The following is an 18,691-nucleotide window of genomic DNA, read 5'->3' on the forward strand; positions in this document are numbered from 1 at the left end:
GATATAATCTAAAGTCTAGATCAGCAATATTTCATACCAGAAAAATCAGCAGCCAACAGATCAGCAGCTTTTAATACTTTGACTTGCAAAAATCCAATATCCTTTATGTTATGGAAAGAGTTCCTTATGCACTGCAACGAAAACATTGTCAGAAGAAGTTAAAATATTTTTAAACATTTATTTTATTTACACATTTGTATTATGCCTTTCTTAAAGAACAAATTCTATGCAAGGCCAAATAGTGATTTAGACAACAGCTCTGTAAGTAAACTATAAGAAATCATTTAATTATGATCTGCTCAAGGCTCTTCCTTGCCCTCCCAAATCCCCTGAACAATAAACTCATGACTAATTTATTTTCTGGTGATGACAACATTGCAGTTGAATATCTATAGCTGTTTTAAAATTGCATTCCTTCTATTTGCATAAAAATAAATGCCTGAAAAGCACAATAGCACGGAATGTTTTTAAAAAGAAAGCTGCCATTTTGAACTCCTCCTTGTATTGGAAAGGAAATTTCTGGATTGTTTTGTACCCTATATTTCACAGAACTCTAAATGTTTCTGGCATTTTCCCCAGCACCACATACAAGTGCACAGAAAAATGCACGGCTGTTCCATGCTTGCTTGAGATGTTGAAGAATGGAATCTAAATGAATCTATAAATATGCTGTGTCCCAGGATGGCATAGGGAGTCAATCCAATTTCAAGAACCAGCTGTGTTCACTCTTACAATCCAGGGTATTTTCCTGGATTGCAGCAATGCAGGGGATGGTTGGGAGTATTTCATATTTGAATGTTTCCCCTAGTTGGATGTTATGTACTGAAGTTCTCACCCTGGGCCAGCAGAGGGATACTGTAGATAGTTATGCAAATAAGGGATCGAAAGTGACGTTCACTGATTGGATAGTTTTAGAAAATTGTTACAGTTACGTTGTACTGGAGCTCTATATAAGCAGGCTGACTGAACCCTTCAGTTCAGTTGAGTTCTGTTCTGGCCTGTGAATAAACAAGAGCTGTTTGAAGAATTGCTGTGTCGTCTGATATGTTCACCCACAACTTAACATTGGAAGAAAAAAAAGGAAAGGAAAACTCCCCGCATATAGAAAGCAAGCATGTCAATGAGAAGGCTATGCTTTCTACATTTCTGCCTCTCTTTTCCCCACAAGGAGGATGTATTTAAATCTAGTGACCTACCCTACTTAAGTGACACAGGCTGCTCCTGTTCAGTGCTCTAGTGTGACAATGAGCATCATGTGGCGCTTCAGATATTGTCAGACTGCAACTCCCATTATTATCCCATACCATTGGCCCTGCTGGCTCCGGCTGATGGGAACTGGAGTCGAATAACATTTGGATGGGAAAGTTTCCCCATTCTCATTCTGTAATTAACTAAACTTGATCTGATAGCCAATTGTCACATCGGAAGTGCAAAACAGAGCTGAAACAAATTTGGGGAAGATGGAGAAAGATCTGTCTCTCTCTCTCTCTCCTGCTCTGTAATAGTAAAGGAAATTACTGTTTTGAGAACTATCAAATGCAAACCACCCATATGGCTTGGGGCTAACTGTACAGACAATTGATTAAATCACACCAGCCATAATATTTAGTGTGAGATATATTTCATTCCCCCATTAACAGACATGTGATTAGGATCTGGGCTTTGACGTCATTTTCTGGTACAATTCCCTTCTACGCACACACTCCTGATTTTCCTTAAGGAGAAGGGGAGGCCTTCGAACTCACATAGCGCTGGAAAAGTTGTTTCCTCTCACTGGGGTCTCCCAGAGGGCAAACGCACAAATCAGAGATAGAAACTCCTGAGCAGGGAATGACAGAGATCACCATCAACAGGGATCCAGGCTGTTTCTCCAAGGGCAATTCCAAATGGTTGGCCTGTTTTCCAGGGAGCGCACTAACATCAACTTTACACCTAAAAACAATAGAAGCAAAAGGAGTTGGAATTAATGTGCAGCAGCTGTTTCAGAAAGCATGCAAACTGTCTTACTAGTGCTGTCCTCCAATTTCACACACAAAAGTTTCCTTCATCTGCGGAAGAGTTTACGTACCAGTAAACATTTCTCCAGCCTCCCCAGTGGCCCATGCTTCCTGATCTGGGAAGCACTATGGGAGGAGATATCTCACAATAGCACTACCCTAAGCTGTACATCTGAAGCACAAGCACCCAGGGAGACTGCAGGATGAAGATCATTGGTGAGTCGATTTGCAGAATGAAAGAACAGACACTCTCAAACACCCCCTGGACACTGCATTCAATGTTAGGGTGATTGGTCTAAACATAATATTGGGAGGGCTGAATGGATACTCTGCTGGAAAGTTAATTTCAATTCTGAATGCACCCCATCAAAGGAGGATTGTTGGGAGCAACCTTGACAAGTCAGTAGGTAAGATTCATTCTTTTGGCTATTCTTCAATCCTTGTTGGCAGATTTATTCAAGCTCCTTCATCAGCCTTCTTCTGGCTGCCATCTTGGATCTGCCCCACAATGCATGGGCCAGGCTCCTTGGCAACCACAAAAGGAAGGCGAATTGGAGAGGGAAACCCTGCACTCCACATGGGAGAATTTCACCAACATTTTCTCTCCCCTTTGATAATTCCTGAATGCAATTTCTTTCTTGTAAATGGATGTTGGGGAAATCACAGGATAAAACATCAGCACAGTACTATAGATTACTACACACGACATCCATTATACACTTCTTGCAATGTGCACAGTTGTCTTTAAAGTGAGTTAGATCAAAAAAAAAAAAGCTCAGATAGTTGGGGGTTCCAGAGAAAGGTCTCCAACACCTTCTTCATCACACACACAAACAACTTTTAAAGATTTATTTATGTTAGGGTAATATTTCAATCAACATATGCATGTTCCCAAAGACCTGTTGGAATTATGTATATTAAGCAGAAAATATGCCCAGTTCCCTCTTTATGGGCAGATGATATGCACATTCCTCGTGAGGCCGGACAATATCAACCACTCAACTTATATTACCCCTAATGTATATGGGTCTTACACTTTTTTGAAAAAAGAGGAGGGCAACAAAAACATTTAAGTATTTTCCAAGAATTGGGAAGGGTGGGACTTGCATACTTGCAGCTGTGAAAAATCCTGGAGTGAAAGCATTAAAATACATTTTACTCAGAAATACATGGGGCAAACCTTTCAAGAAGCTCTGTAGATGAAAGTTATTATGGAAGACGTTAAGCAAACATTTGCATTTTCCAACTGAAAGGGACTCAAAGAGGAAGAGTTTTGCATCCATGGGTTGCAGTGGGACTGAGTTTCCAAACACAGGCAGAGATGGGAAGATTTTGGAACAGCCTTTCAGTGCTTAAGGCCTGTCGACAGGTTTTAATTTAAACAAAAACTTGTTTAGGTGTTATCTTAATGGCCATTTAAAAAAAATCCTCAGAGGTTCCCCCCCAGTTGGGTTCCTTCTAGGTAAATTGGGCACGCATTACTCCAGTTTGATCCCTTTCCAGCTGTAGAACCTCAGTGGTTGCCAGACATCTGTCTAAATTGCAGAGACTTGCTACTTCTAAATAGGCAGTTTTGGAGAGGAAGGGTGGGCACACAAAACCTCTACCTTCTTCCCCCCAAAACATTCAAGCTAACGTCATTCCAGGTGGGAAAGACAGTGGCGGCTAAGCAATCCACTAGCAAGTCATTCAAAGTATTTGCTTTCGTTAAGTGTTTAAACCAAGGGAATGAAGCAACTCTGGCTTATGTCTTTGCAGAACTGGTTGCCAGTTGCTCAAGAAACTGAAAGTTTGCTCTTAAAAGGCTGCACTTGAGCATACTTGGGGAAGGTGCATAGTTCAGTGGTAGAACATCTGCTTAGCATGAGTTTGGATTTGATATCCCGCTTTATCACTACCCTAAGGAGTCTCAAAGCAGCTAACATTCTCCTTTCCCTTCCTCCCCCACAACAAACACTCTGTGAGGTGAGTGGGGCTGAGAGACTTCAGAGAAGTGTGACTGGCCCAAGGTCACCCAGCAGCTGCATGTGGAGGAGCAGAGAATCAAACCCGGTTCACCAAATTATGAGTCTACCGCTCTTAACCACTACACCACACTGGCTCTCAGAAGGCCACCTGCTTCAATCCACAACCTTTCCAGGTAGGACTGGGAGCAAACCCTGTCTGAAACCTTGGAGAGCCCTGGCCAGCTGGAGAAGACTTTACTGAGCTAGGTGGTCTGACTTGGGCTGCTCCCTATGTTTTGTTTCGTCAGTGGAGACATGAAACCAAGTCTTCTTGTGCAACTAAATACTTCTCTCAATCACAAACAACAGGTGTGGAGAACTTGTTGACCTTCGGATGCTGATAGACCCCAACTTCCACCAGGTTGAACCAGCATACACAATGGCCAGGGATGATGGGCATTAGAATGGATGGTCAGAGATTCCCCAGCCCTGGAGAACCCCTGCAGGCTTATCAGTAATGGCTGGCAAACCTTCCAGGAAGCCAATTATCTCATCAATACACTTCCTCCCCCATGAATGCTTGCCAAGGTGAGAGTGACACGCCTTCCTCTTTGTTAGAACTGCATATTATGCAGATTGCCTCTTAATTCGGTAAGTCATCTTGCCCCTGCAACTGTCAATTTCAGTTCCTCTCCATTTCTCATTTTCCCAATCCTAAATGCAGTTTTTCACATCTTCACATCAGTTTGCAATTTTTTAAAAAAGTCCTCATGAAAAATTCATCTGCATTTTAGTGCAAATTTCTCCTAACATGCAGATTTTTTTCTATGAAATTTTGCTCAATATGCACATTTGCAAAGCCGTTTCCTCTAATGTAATGCATTTTTGTACCTTTTAAAAAACTGATATATCTATTTTTATACACACTTTACCCCGGTATCTACATTTTTGTACACATGAGTTTGCTGGAGAACAACATTTTAAAATTCAGATAAATGCAAATAAAATGAAAGATCTTGGTTTCAAAAAGTACAAATTGGGGAGCCTTTTCTTTAAATGCAAACTGCTTCGGATTTCTCCGACATCCCAACCCCTGATCTGCATGGCTGACATGCCACTAGAGGAGGTTTGAGGAGACGTAACATAGGGGACAACAACTCATACAGTAAACAGTTGTACACATTACAACAGAGTTACGAGTCCCTCGCCTTGGGGGAGACCATTTTGGAACCATCACTGCTGGGTTCTTTGCATTCCATCTGATGCTCACACGGTGGCAGGGGGAGATGCGAACGGATTGTAGCATTGCACTGAGATAAACTGCTGTGTAAACAATTAGACACACAAGCAATTAAACAGCTGGATTGCCACATTAAAACTCAATATGCATTCGCATTTCTTAACGGAGTCTTTTCATACCACCGGATCGCATAAAGTTTAATCACTTATTTTTTAAGCGTGCAAATGTGTTTTGAGTGGGATCTGCTGTCCCAGTGCAGGTGGGAACTCTGTTGGCAATTCCTTAGCAAAACTGTACAATCAAGTCTGGGCTGTGGTCTGAGTGATCCCAGATGGTTTGAATAGTTAGTGGCTGTACAAAAATCTTTCAGCCTTGGAGAAAAGCAGCATTTAACCCTGCTTTACCTGATGGTTTCAATCAGCAGGAATATATCAGATGCCACCAAACTTGAGATTTCATCTTTCTCTCTCGTGTTTGTTTAAACTTTCACTTAAACTATTTAGTTGTTTATTATTATTACTATTACATTTATACTTATTAATACCCTGCCTTTTTCCCAGACAGGGACTCAAGGCCCCTTACAGATAAAATAGAAACAGCTAAAAGCATAGAAAAAACAATCATTGCAAAGTAATTAAACACTGAGATTTTTAAAATGAGAGAAAGGGAGGGGGGAGAGTAAAATATTAAAACATACAGATAATTAGAGTTTTTATTTTAACTTGACTTTACATAAATTTATTTCATAATCTTGTCTTGCTGATGCCTAGAATCTTGTAAATGCTTTTTAAAAAAACATTTATGCTCATTTCAATATTGAATTGATTTCACTTATGAGTCCCATAAAATATATCCAAGTGACTGCACAGCAAACACATGGCCTAAAAACACAACTCCATATGTAAAAACAATTCCATATATGCAAACAATTACAAATATAAAAACAGTTAGAAGTACAGATGCAAACTGGGATAGACACCTCCAATTAAAAGGTTTGTTGGAAGAGGAAGGTATTCAGCAGGCACTAAATGGCGTCGTCAGTCTAATATTCAAGGAAAGAGAATTCCAAAGGGCAGGTTTCACACTCCGGAAGCTCTGATTCCTACATTGTATGGAATAGACCTCCTGATAAGTTGGTATCTGCAGAAGGCCTTGCCATCAGAGTGCAGTGATCAGTTGGGTATATAGAGGGTGAGACTATCTTTCAGGTATCCTGGTCCCAAGCTATATATACAGCTTTGTATACAGCTTGAGCTCAGCTAGGTAGCTCATTAGCAGCCAGTGCAATATTTCCAGTGGCAGTTTAACATGACAGTCATAGTTCACCTTTGCATTTCGAGCTAGCAGGTCAGGCTACCCTTGTCCAAAAACAGCCATAGCTATCTTACCAGCTGACAGGCACTCCTAAACCCTGAGGTCACCTTGGCCTCTAGTGATAGAGATGTATCCAGGAGAATCCCCACATACTATAGACCAAGGACTCAGCTACAATAGCGCAAAGAACCACATTTTGAATGTGTTATAAACATGCAACACCAGATGGCGCTGGAGAGTAAAAAAATATTCTGCTCAATTTTCCATAGCGTTTGGTTTTTCTGTTTTCTATTTTTGTTATAACAATTTAATTTCTGACTTATTTATAGCGTTTTTCCCCTGTGTGTAGATCCACCCCAACTTTTTGGTATTCAGGAAATACATGGATTGTAGGGACGCGGGTGGCGCTGTGGGTAAAACCTCAGTGCCTAGGACTTGCCAATCGCATGGTTGGCAGTTCGAATCCCCGCGGTGGGGTGCGCTCCCGTCGTTCGGTCCCAGCGCCTGCCAACCTAGCAGTTTGAAAGCACCCCCAGGTGCAAGTAGATAAATAGGGACCGCTTACCAGCGGGAAGGTAAATGGCATTGCGTGTGCTGTGCTGGCTCGCCAGATGCAGCTTGTCATGCTGGCCACGTGACCCGGAAGTGTCTGCGGACAGCGCTGGCTCCCGGCTTATAGAGTGAGATGAGCGCACAACCCTAGAGTCTGTCAAGACTGGCCCGTACAGGCAGGGGTACCTTTACCTTTACCTTACATGGATTGTTGACTGCCACGAGTTGCCCACAGATATGCATGTGCCGGGATATACACTTTTAAAACAAAAGGTGCGGGATGTTCTAAATTGGTTATGCAGCATGGGCCACATTCACACCATACATTTAAAGTACTACGATACCACTTTAAACAGTCAACTCCCAAAGAATCCTGGGAGTTGTAGTTTGTTAAGGGTGTGGAGAGTTGTTAGGAGGCCCCTGTACAATTCTCAGAGTGGTTTCACCATCAATTCCTCTTCCACAACCTGGGACCTCCAGTTGTTTTTGACCGCACCCTACATAGCAGTCATTGCGTCCTATGCAAGTGGCACAGTTCACAGAATCACATTCTAGAGTGACAAAGAAGCAGACAAAGGGAGAATGGGGCTATGTAGAAGCAGATTTTATTCCCCATGGCTGGGCTCACCACATATAGTGGTACCTCGGGTTAAGTACTTAATTCGTTCCGGAGGTCCGTTCTTAACCTGAAACTGTACTTAACCTGAAGCACCACTTTAGCTAATGGGGCCTCCTGCTGCTGCCGTGCCGCCGGAGCACGATTTCTGTTCTCATCCTGAAGCAAAGTTCTTAACCTAAAGCACTATTTCTGGGTTAGCGGAGTCTGTAACCTGAAGCGTATGTAACCTGAAGAGTATGTAACCCAAGGTACCACTGTATACGCCTCTAAATAAGAGTAATCCCTTGCGGACTGCAGGGTTGCATTTCAGTAACAAAGCATCTGTTTCACAAGCAGACGGTCCCAGGTTCAATCACTGATCTCTTCAGGTAGGGATAGGGTTCAAATCCTTACTCAGCCATGAAGCTCACTGGGTGACCTTGGGCCAGTCACTGCCTCTCAGCCTGACCTACCTCACAGGGTTGTTGTGGGGGTTAAATGAGGAAGGGGAGAACCACATATGCCACCTTTAGCTTCTTGGAGGAAAAGGTAAAGGTACCCCTGCCCGTACGGGCCAGTCTTGACAGACTCTAGGGTTGTGCGCCCATCTCACTCAAAGAGGCCGGGGGCCAGCGCTGTCCGGAGACACTTCCGGGTCACGTGGCCAGCGTGACAACGATGCTCTGGCAAGCCAGAGCCGCACACGGAACTCCGTTTACCTTCCCGCTAATAAGCGGTCCCTATTTATCTACTTGCACCCAGGGGTGCTTTCGAACTGCTAGGTTGGCAGGCGCTGGGACCGAACAGCGGGAGCGCACCCCACCGCGGGGATTCGAACCGCCGACCTTTCGATCGGCAAGCCCTAGGTACTGAGGCTTTAACCCACAGCGCCACCTGCGTCCCTTTTCTTGGAGGAAAAGGTGGAATAAAAACGCAACAAATAAATAAATACACTGAGAGCGTGTGAACGAGTGAGCAAGAGAGATTAATCCACATTTTGTTCCCCACATCAACTTCATTCATATTCAAGGCTTTCACAAAACACATATTTAAAGAGAGAGAGGGGAAAACTTACATTCCCAAAACTTCTTCATGCTTTTTGTTATCCTTTCCCCAGATCTCAATCTCCAACACATCCTTCCTGTCAGAGAAGTAGTGAAAATCAAATTGTTCCCTCCACTGTGGATTTGCACTCTTACAAAGTGTCTAGAAAACATGCAGTTACAAGGTTTATTTTTCTTTCAAAAGGTTGTTGCTTTCGTTAAAACAAACAAATAAATAAAATTCAATGTGCCAAAACAAAAGGGGGAGAGGGGGAAAGAACACAAATACAATCTAAAACAATCAATATTTAGGGCATAAAACACTGGAGCAGGAAAAGGACTTAAATCTTTGACACACAAATTGAACAGGTGTGCAAATGTAAAACACGCCGAAAGGTAGCCATATTGAAGCAGGTACGATCAACTGTTGTGTGGCTCCTGAAGGAAAAGGGCCATAACTCAATGGTAGAGCATCGGCTTAGCATGCAGACTTTACCCTACTACACATATTTGTAAAGGTAAAGGTAAAGGACCCCTAGACAGTAAAGTCCAGTCAAAGGCGACTATATCGCTTTCAGGCCGAGGGAGCCGGCGTTTGTCCACAGACAGCTTTCCGGGCCATGTGGCCAGCTTGACTAAACCGCTTACACATCATGTGACTAGAGAACTCCACTGCAAAAGTGCAAATTTTGAAGGAAGGCTTTGGTGTTTCAGTTCACCTATCGTCTTGCAAAGTGCAAAACAGGGGGATTTGTCATTAAATGCCAACTGAGTCAGACTTCTCCCCCCACCTTCCTAGCCTGAGCACGTGTTATTTTGTGTTTAATCTTGATAATGGGGTGGCAAGGGTTAAATGCCCGGTCCGCTCTAAAGAAGCTGGCAGCACCCACAATACGAACACAGACACTGAGCTGCATTTCAGTTAAGTAAAAATTACAGTTGAACATCCATGATTAGCTATCCACAAAATGCTTCATTTGACCCTTTCATAGTTAGCTTCCTTTGCTGTGTGCAAATATCTAGTGGAATGAGGTTATTGGAGAAGCCACACACACAACGACCTCCACCGGCACCAGACGCTTAAGAGAAACAAACATCAGTGGTTAGCCCTTTCCATTAGCATGCTTACCTTGCTCTTGTATTTTTGCTCTCCCATTTTCAACACAACAAATATCTGTGCCATGCCCCCTGCAGGGATGTGCTTCCCTTCTATTAAGGCAATGGTCACCGTCCCATTCCACAGCTGGCTCTTCCGCCAGGAATCTGTCAGCCTGAAGGATCGAATGACACTCGCCTGAAAAAAGGTGAGATGAGCACAATTCCATAAATTCCCTGTGTATACATTGGGTATACATTGTTTTCTAAAAAAATAAGTATACATATGCAAACATATATCCAGTGCTTTTTTCTGGGGGTACGCATACCCCTAAACATTTGGTGAATCTAATGGGAGAAGAAACTAATTTTTTAAAAAAATTAGTTGCTTCTCTAGCACGGTGAATCGTCAGTTCTGTTGCTACCCCCAATGGCGGCTTCCTTTCCTTTCCCAGTGTTTCCTGAGTCTCAGGCAGAAACAAGAGTACCCCTAAACACTGTTTTTAGAAAAAAAGTACTGCATATATCTATATCTACACACACACACACACACACAGGATCGGTAGAAGGGCTAGATGAATTAAGTAATTTTAGTTTAGACCAGGCTAAAGATCTAAGAGATTTTGCAGTGCCTGTTCTACATTAGAGCACTTCAAGTGTTTTAATTTCTGTGGTGATTAAGCAAGTTTCTTGATCATGCATTCTTTTCCCCCTTATTGCCTCACCAATGCAGTGCCCTCTCTGGATGGCCTTCATTGCGTCCCATTGCATGGGAACGCTAGTGTCTAGAAAATCAATCTCCTTGAAATATTGTTCTAGTGATTTAAATAGGCACTCCTTGGACACTGCATTGGAGTGCAAACTTGGATCAAAGTTCAAATTTTCTGTTCTAGGAGAGAAGGCATAAAGAGGTAAATGTAAGTCACTTTGAGTTGCCTTTGGCAAGAAAAAGAGACTAATAAATTTGTTGTTGTTTTGTTGATAGACACTGGGGCATAGCCAGAAAGTGTTATCAAGCCAAAATCTGTCAAACTATACCTTTTGGTACCAGTATTAGATTGATGTGTTAAAGTGTTTTAGGTTTTTTAGAAAAGCACGGAAAATCCTGAGATGTGGGGTGTAAAGCTTGCCAAGTGTCCACAAAGTCCCAATTTTCTAATAAGCTTGTACCGTTTCTGGAATTCAAAGGCTTTATTCATGCAGGAACTATTTACATAGTGAGTGCAGATCAGAGAGTAAAAGCAGCAGACATCTTGTCTGGAGAGAAGAACAAAGTGGCTCAGCTTTTAGAGGTGGATTTAACTGAGACACAGAGGCTCAAGCAGAGCCATCATGTGGTTTAAAGTAACACATGTATTAACTAGAAGCTCAAGAGAAGGAAATGTATTTGCTTTTCTCCAACATACACTACATAGCAATGGCTCTCACTTCTCACTTGGCAAGACATTCAGCAAGTTGGCCACCACCAAATAGAATGTCCTAGCCCTGACTGCTGCCAGCCATGGTCCAGGGGCATAGACCAGGGTGTCAAGATGATGTTCAGAGCCATTACAGAAAATCTCTTTCTCTCTCTCTCCCATTCTCATACACAGCCACCCCTTGATGACTGCAGGTAACATCACATGGTGACCTGCATATCTGTGATGGCTCACTAACAGCTCCCATCAGAGACAGAACTTCTCTAATTGGCTCAAATGCAATGCCTCACAAAATTTCCACATTAACTGGCCCAGTCATCAAGCATAGAACAAATCAAGCAATGTTTATGCATGTGTGGACCACCTCTAGATAAAACAATACCTGCAGAAAAGCTCAGAAAAGAAACTGGCCTTTTTAAACAATTGTTGCTTGACAAACCTTTGTCAAAATGTCTTAATCAGAATTGTGTGTGCACTCTCTCTCCCAGACACATGCACATAGTGTGCTGAATTTTTTCTTGTAAGCTAAGCATCCATGCCTTCTGCAATCCCACACACAGATCCATTTATTTCTGTACAATCACGGCATTCCATTGGAAATACACATCTTGACTTTCCTTGTACCAAGCTAAGAACTCCCACTTTTTTAACAAAAGAGAGAGAGAGATTTCATAAATCCAGCTGCAGAGGGTTTTTTTCTTTTTCTTTTTAAGGTTTTGTCTCACAGGACAAAAAAACCAAAAGCCTGCCCGTTCCCATGGACATACTTCAAAGTCCCCACTGATCGTTTTCTCCCTAAAAGCAGCAAACTATTTGAAATCCCGTTTTCTTTTGCTCTAGCCTCCCCCCCCCCCCGCACCCTTCTACTCCCCCTTGTTAAAAGGAAATGGGGGAAATGTCCCCAAAGGATCAAAGGGCAAGCCTACAATCTGCCAATTGCCAAAGAAAAACAGCCCCGCTTCCGTGAAATATGCTCTAAAATAATTTTGCGGCTTGGTATGTCCTAATTCCGCTCTTCCCCGCTCCCCCCTCGCAATTGGATGTTTGTCTTGGAAAGGCTTCTTTCTAACTTGTCGATAAAAACAGGCCCACTTAGGTTCTGTGAGGCCTGCGAAAACGGAATCCGAGGCTGGCCATTAAAAGGGGCTGGGAGATTGCTTCCATATGGCAGAACAGCATGAGAGAGGAGAGGCCAAGGCCCTCCAGCAGGCTGCACTTGGCTGGGACCTCCTGCTCTATCCGTGGACACTCGTTGCGTTACAGCAGAACATCTGGATTATTGCTTGCAATGTCCCTGGGAAATATCCACATCCCATCAAAGCCCTTTATCTCTCTCCACCGTACTTTGAACATTTTAGCGCAAAGCACAGCCCTGTTTGATGTGCGAAGCTCACTGTGTTTAAAATCCAAAGTGAGGCCCCCCTCCCCTCCAAACCTAGCCTGTTTTCCCCTCACCTTTTTCTCTTCCCCTTTCTCTTTATTCTTTTCTTAGGATGGGATAGGATAGCTGAAACTCACTCCCAGAGAGGCAAAACAACACACACACACACACACACACACACACACACATTGGGTCATTTCTTGAAGTAATTTCCTTGTCAGTGAAATCCAGACTCAGAGAACAGGGGGTGTGAGGGGAAAGAGGGAAGAAGGGGTTTCATTTAAAAAATAAAAAATTTGACCTCTGATTTGGAGATCATATTGGAGGAACACTGGAGTTCTTCGAGTGCAATTTCATTTTCAACTTGCTCTCCCTCCTGAACACACTCACACAACATATAAAGTCATATTTGTGCATACTTGCATTTAGGCTGTGTACAGAACATGAATCTAAAGCATATTTAAATGACATTTTGTCTCCTAAGAATTCTGGGAACTGTAGCTTACTCTTCACAGAACTATAATTCCCAAGAAGTGAGCAGCCACCAGTTCTACATAGCTGCTCTCAAGTCTATAGGCGCTCACAACAAAAGTTTGCTAACAGGGCTAGTAAACAAGGATGGTTGTAGGAGCACTGAGCAGGAGAGTTTAAGATTGAGGCCCAGAGTGCTGTGTTTCCACACACATAGGATCAAGAGACATGCACAGCAAGGCAGCAGGAACAGTGGTGAACAACACCTATGCCTTGTGGATCAGGGGAATGCTGTGGATGTAATGTATCCAGATTTTAGTATGGCTTTTTGATAAAGTCCCCCATGATTTTCTTGCAGTAAAGCTGGTAAAATGTGGGCTGGACAATGTTACTGTTAAGTGCGTTTGTAGCTGGGCAACTCAAAGAGTGCCCACTAATAGTTCCTTGTCATCCCTCAAAAAAATGACAAGTGGGGTGTCATGGAGTTCTGTTCTAGGCCTGGAGGTGCTCAATATCCTTATAAATGATTTGGATTACAGAATTGAGGGGATGCTAATAGACTTTGCAGATGACACCAAACTGGGAGGGGTAGCTAACATCTCAGAAGGTTGATTCAGGATTCAGCACGACCTTAACAAAATGAATTTCAGTAGGGACTAATGCAAGGTTCTGCACTTAGGCAGATACACAGTTATGGGATGTGGGGATACCTGACTTCATAGCAGTACATGTGAAAAGGATCTTAGTAAATCACAAGCTTAACATGTCAATAGTGTGATGCAGCAGCAAAAAAAAAAAAAAGCTAATGCTATTCTAGGATGCATCAACAGAAGTATAATGTCCAGATTGAGGGATGCGATAGTACTGCTCTAGTCTACCTTGGTCAGACTCCACCTGGAATACTGTGTCTAGTTCTGGGAACCACAGTTTAAGGGTACAGTATTGACAAGCTGGAATGGGTGCAGAGAACACCGACCCAAATTATAATGCGTTGGAAACCAAGTCTGATTAGGAACAGTTCAGAGAGTTGGGTGTGTTTAGCCTGGAGAAAAGAATATGGAGAGGTGAGATGATAGCTATCTTCAGATAGCTGAAGGGCTGTCACATGGATGATGGAGCAAGCTTGCTTTCTCCTGTTCCAGAGGGGAGCCCCAAACCAGTGGATTCAAATTACAATAAAGGAGATTCCAACTAAACAGGAGGAAGAACCTTCTGACACTAAGAGCTGTACAATAGTGAAACTGACTCCCTCGGAAGGTGGTGGACTCTCCTGAACTGGAGATGTTTCAGCAGAGGTTGGGTGGCCATCTGCTAGGGGTTCTTTAGCTGTGATCCTGCATTGCAGGGGGCTGGGCTAGATGACACTCCTGTGATATTGTTTAGGTTGAGAACATAGGAAGCTGCCTTATAGCAAGTCACATCCTTGGTCCATCTAGCTCAGCATCGTCTACCATGATTTGCAACAGATCCCAAGGCAAGGAAACACTCCCTGCCCTACCTGGAAATGTTGAGAGTTGAAGCTGGGACCTTCTGCACGCAAATGTCCTACCACTAAACTGCAGACCTGATGTTTTAACCACTACAGGACTCCCCTTTCAGCTGCATCGTGCAAGAGAGCTTCAAAAACAAAGCATCGTTTATAAATGAGACAGCATGTCCTTAAAAGAGACATATTAACTGAATTCACAGAATAAACAATTCACAGAATAAAATAAGAATGCAAAATGGATGAGGCCAGCGGCCCCATCTAGTTGAGCATCCTGTTCTCAACAGGACCTATGTCCTATGACCTATGTCAAACAACACTCCTGCCTAGCTGTGGTTTCCAGCAACTAGTATTCAGAAGGATTACAGCTTCTGATCGTGGAAGCAGAACATAGACATCATGGCTACCAGCCACTGATAATCTTATCCCCCATGATTTTGTCTAATCTAGGGGTCAGCAAACTTTTTCAGCAGGGGGCCGGTCCACTGTCCCTCAGACCTTGTGGGGGGCCGGACTATATTTTTGGGGGGGAAAGAAGAAGAAAAAAGAATGAATTCCTATGTCCCACAAATAACCCAGAGATGCATTTTAAATAAAAGCATACATTCTACTCATGTAAAAACTTGCTGATTTCTGGACCGTCCGCGGGCCGCATTTAGAAGGCGATTGGGCCGGATCCGGCCCCCGGGCCTTAGTTTGCCTACCCATGGTCTAATCCCTTTTTAAAGCCATCAAAGATGCTGGCCAGTTCCATAGTTTCAGTATGCACCGTGTAAACGAGTACTTTCTCTTGCCAGTCCTGAATCTTCCAACTTTCAGCTTCACTGGTCATCTCCAAGTTCTTGTGTTATGATAAAGTGAGGGAGGAAAAAAAAATATCTCCGCTGTCTCCATACCATACATAATTTTAAATACTTCTATCATGTCGCCTCATTCAGAAATGAAGAAAATAATATTGAGTTCTTCCTCCTTCTAATACATTGTCAGATGTCAGAAGTGTTGCAGCAGTGGAGGTGATGTGGGGGGTGGGGGTGGGGGAATACACCAGTGTCAAGTATATGGATCCATTAGAGTGCTTGGGTTTGTTTTTTTATTTCCTTCTGGTCTCTTAATCCAGTCCATCCTCATTTCTTCTGCCCCATCAGGCTCCTCCTGACCATACTTCCATAACCTCCCGTGCCTCCCTGAGATACCCAAATTCCCCCAGCACACAATTTTCCTTTTGTAGCCTTTATGTTCCACCATGTGCGTGCACACACACATAAAAGAAAAAATGAAAAAGAAGAAGAAAAATGGGGGTGGGAAAGAGCCAGTAATGTTTCCACAAGCTGGCATTTCCTAACTAAAGAAAGTTATTGATGTACAAAGCCAGTGTTTTTTTTAGTGTGGCAAGAAAATCAATAAACCAGGAAATATGGCTTTGTCAAGTGTTGCCCAGGTAGTCTTTCTGGGAAAATCCTTTACTGCCTCTCAGACGGTTGCAGGAGCTGTTGTTTTGTCTTAAGAGCTCGCTCCAGATCCCAAACTCTGCCTTCTGTATGAAGTACGGTACTGACATTCTTCCACCCTCTAGTGACAGCAACAGAAAAAGGCAAAAGGTTTGGAGTTCCCCTCTGCTGCTTTCTCTCCTCTTGTTTCTTTTTGCAAAATAATAATTTTGCCTCCGCTACACACACATTAGGTTCACCCTCTTTGGAAACTGTTAAATTTCATTTGTGTGTGATGGCAGGAGGGGGAGAAAGATCTTGAGACTTTTGCCAGAACCTTGCAAACTAAGCAATCTATCAAAAGTTTTGTCTCGGTTATTTTTTTTTTAAAAAAAAGAAATATAGAAATAACACATGAAACGTTACCACCCAAAAAATTGAGAGAGATGGAGTTGTTGTTTTTTAACTAGATGGACTGTGAAGACTAGAGCTTAGAAGTCTGGGATTTTTTTGAGGGATCTCCAAGGCCAATGAAATAAAGCAAAATTGAATTCTGGTTGAAGAAAGCAGGGCACTACCTTATAGGGCTGTTGCAGAGATCAAATATAGGGTTGAGATGCCAACCCTGAACTCCTTTGAGAAAGGGTGGGAAAATTCCTCAATGATACATTCGGCAATAGACATGGGAATGATTGTGGAATACGGACATAAAATTCACAGCATGCTATGGTTTAAGAGAAAACTATATAAAAACGATTTATCAGTGGTATCAATGGCGAAACCTACTGTAAAAATAAGAAATCAAGATAACAAACTTTTTATTTAAAAAAATGGAAATGGTTTATTGAATATTTACAAACTAACTGTAAACAGATAAGAACATTGGCAGGATTATTGTAATAACCTGCAGTTTTATAAGAGTAAATGTTTAAAGTACATGAATAAGTGAGTAAGTTAATTTAGAATATGCAGGAAATATAAAAAATAAATTTAAGGAACTGCAGGAAGAGGGTGAAGGAAGTCGAGTTTCGAAATGTTAAAAGGATTGGGAAACTATCGAAATGTACCGTATTTTTCGCACCATAGGGCGCACCTGACCATAGGGCGCACCTAGTTTTTAGAGGAGGAAAATACGGAAAAAAATATTCTGAATCAAATGTTGCAGTAAACTATTTAAAGCAGCAAAGCGGGCGGCTCCTGTCCACTTTGCTGCTTTAAATTGAGCCTCAGAGGAGGGTAGGAAGGGGAACCATGGCTTATCTAAGTCCAGTTAATAATGCTGAGCCTGACTTATGGCCATCGAGATTAGCCTGGCCATCTCAGTGGAAATCTGGGGAGGCTGAGGTGGACTTTCAGTGGTCAAAGTGTGGTTGTGTCTTCCTGCCCGGCCTCTATTTCCTGCCCTCTTTCCCCCCTGCACCCCCGCACCCTGCTTTGAGGGAAGGAAGCGGAGCCATGGATCCTCTGTTCGCAACTGCACTGGATTCCCTCCACTTTGAAGCAGGAAAGTGGGAGAGGAGCTGCTTACACAAGTGTAAGCTGCTCCCCTCCCACTTTGCTGCTTCAAAGGGAGCCCAGGAGAAGGGAATCTGCTGCATTCGCCAGCAGAGGATGCATGGTCCCCTTCCTTCCCTCCTCCTTAGTTGCTTTGAAGGAGGAAAGTGGGAGAGGAGCTGCTTACACGAGTGTAAGCTGCTCCCCTCCCACTTTCCTCCTTAAAAGCAATCACGGAGCAGCGGAGGATCCATGGTCCCCTTCCTTCTCTCCTCCGTAGTTGCTTTGAAGGAGGAAAGTGGGAGAGGAGCTGCTTACACGAGTGTAAGCTGCTCCCCTCCCACTTTCCTCCTTAAAAGCAATCACGGAGCAGCGGAGGATCCATGGTCCCCTTCCTTCTCTCCTCCGTAGTTGCTTTGAAGGAGGAAAGTGGGAGAGGAGCTGCTTACACGAGTGTAAGCTGCTCCCCTCCTACTTTCCTCCTTAAAAGCAATCACGGAGCAGCGGAGGATCCATGGTCCCCTTCCTTCTCTCCTCCGTAGTTGCTTTGAAGGAGGAAAGTGGGAGAGGAGCTGCTTACACGAGTGTAAGCTGCTCCCCTCCCACTTTCCTCCTTAAAAGCAATCACGGAGCAGCGGAGGATCCATGGTCCCCTTCCTTCTCTCCTCCGTAGTTGCTTTGAAGGAGGAAAGTGGGAGAAGAGCTGCTTACACGAGTGTAAGCTGCTCCCCTCCCACTTTCCTCCTTAAAAGCAATCACGGAGCAGCGGAGGATCCATGGTCCCCTTCCTTCTCTCCTCCGTAGTTGCTTTGAAGGAGGAAAGTGGGAGAGGAGCTGCTTACACGAGTGTAAGCTGCTCCCCTCCCACTTTCCTCCTTCAAAGCAATCACGGATCCATGATCCCCTTCCTTCTCTCCTCCGTAGTTGCTTTGAAGGAGGAAAGTGGGAGAGGAGCTGCTTACACCAGTGTAAGCTGCTCCCCTCCCACATTGCCGCTTCAAAGGGAGCGCGGGAGGAGGGAATCTGCTGCAGCTTCCCCCACCTCCTGCAGAAGCCGCGCGCTCTTTAAAGGGGCTGCGCGGCTTCTCCTGGCTTTTCTGGGAGGTGGGGGGATTCCCCCACTTCGTAGAAAAGCCCGCAGGAGCCGCACAGCCTTTAAAGAGGGCGCCGCTCTTTGGGGCTTTTCCCGAGGAGGGAGAACAGACCGATGCGGCCAGTCAGTCCCTTCT

At 43.7% G+C, this 18,691-nt stretch overlaps 1 protein-coding gene across 6 annotated transcripts in view; it reads right to left on the reverse strand.

The window, feature by feature from the left end:
- Positions 1-18,691, reverse strand: part of MCTP2 (multiple C2 and transmembrane domain containing 2) — a 113,472-nt gene that overhangs the window by 54,563 nt on the left and 40,218 nt on the right. For all 6 annotated transcript variants that reach the window (XM_083411947.1, XM_083411948.1, XM_083411952.1 and 3 more), the window contains 4 exons: positions 9,820-9,984; positions 8,723-8,853; positions 1,746-1,932; positions 38-131 (listed from right to left, as the gene is read on the reverse strand). In XM_083411947.1, coding sequence (XP_083268073.1) covers positions 38-131; positions 1,746-1,932; positions 8,723-8,853; positions 9,820-9,984 — 577 coding nt within the window. The remainder of the gene's footprint in view (positions 1-37; positions 132-1,745; positions 1,933-8,722; positions 8,854-9,819; positions 9,985-18,691) is intronic.

Source organism: Podarcis tiliguerta (assembly GCF_965153285.1).
Source record: "Podarcis tiliguerta genome assembly, chromosome: 14".
Lineage (NCBI taxonomy): Eukaryota > Metazoa > Chordata > Lepidosauria > Squamata > Lacertidae > Podarcis > Podarcis tiliguerta.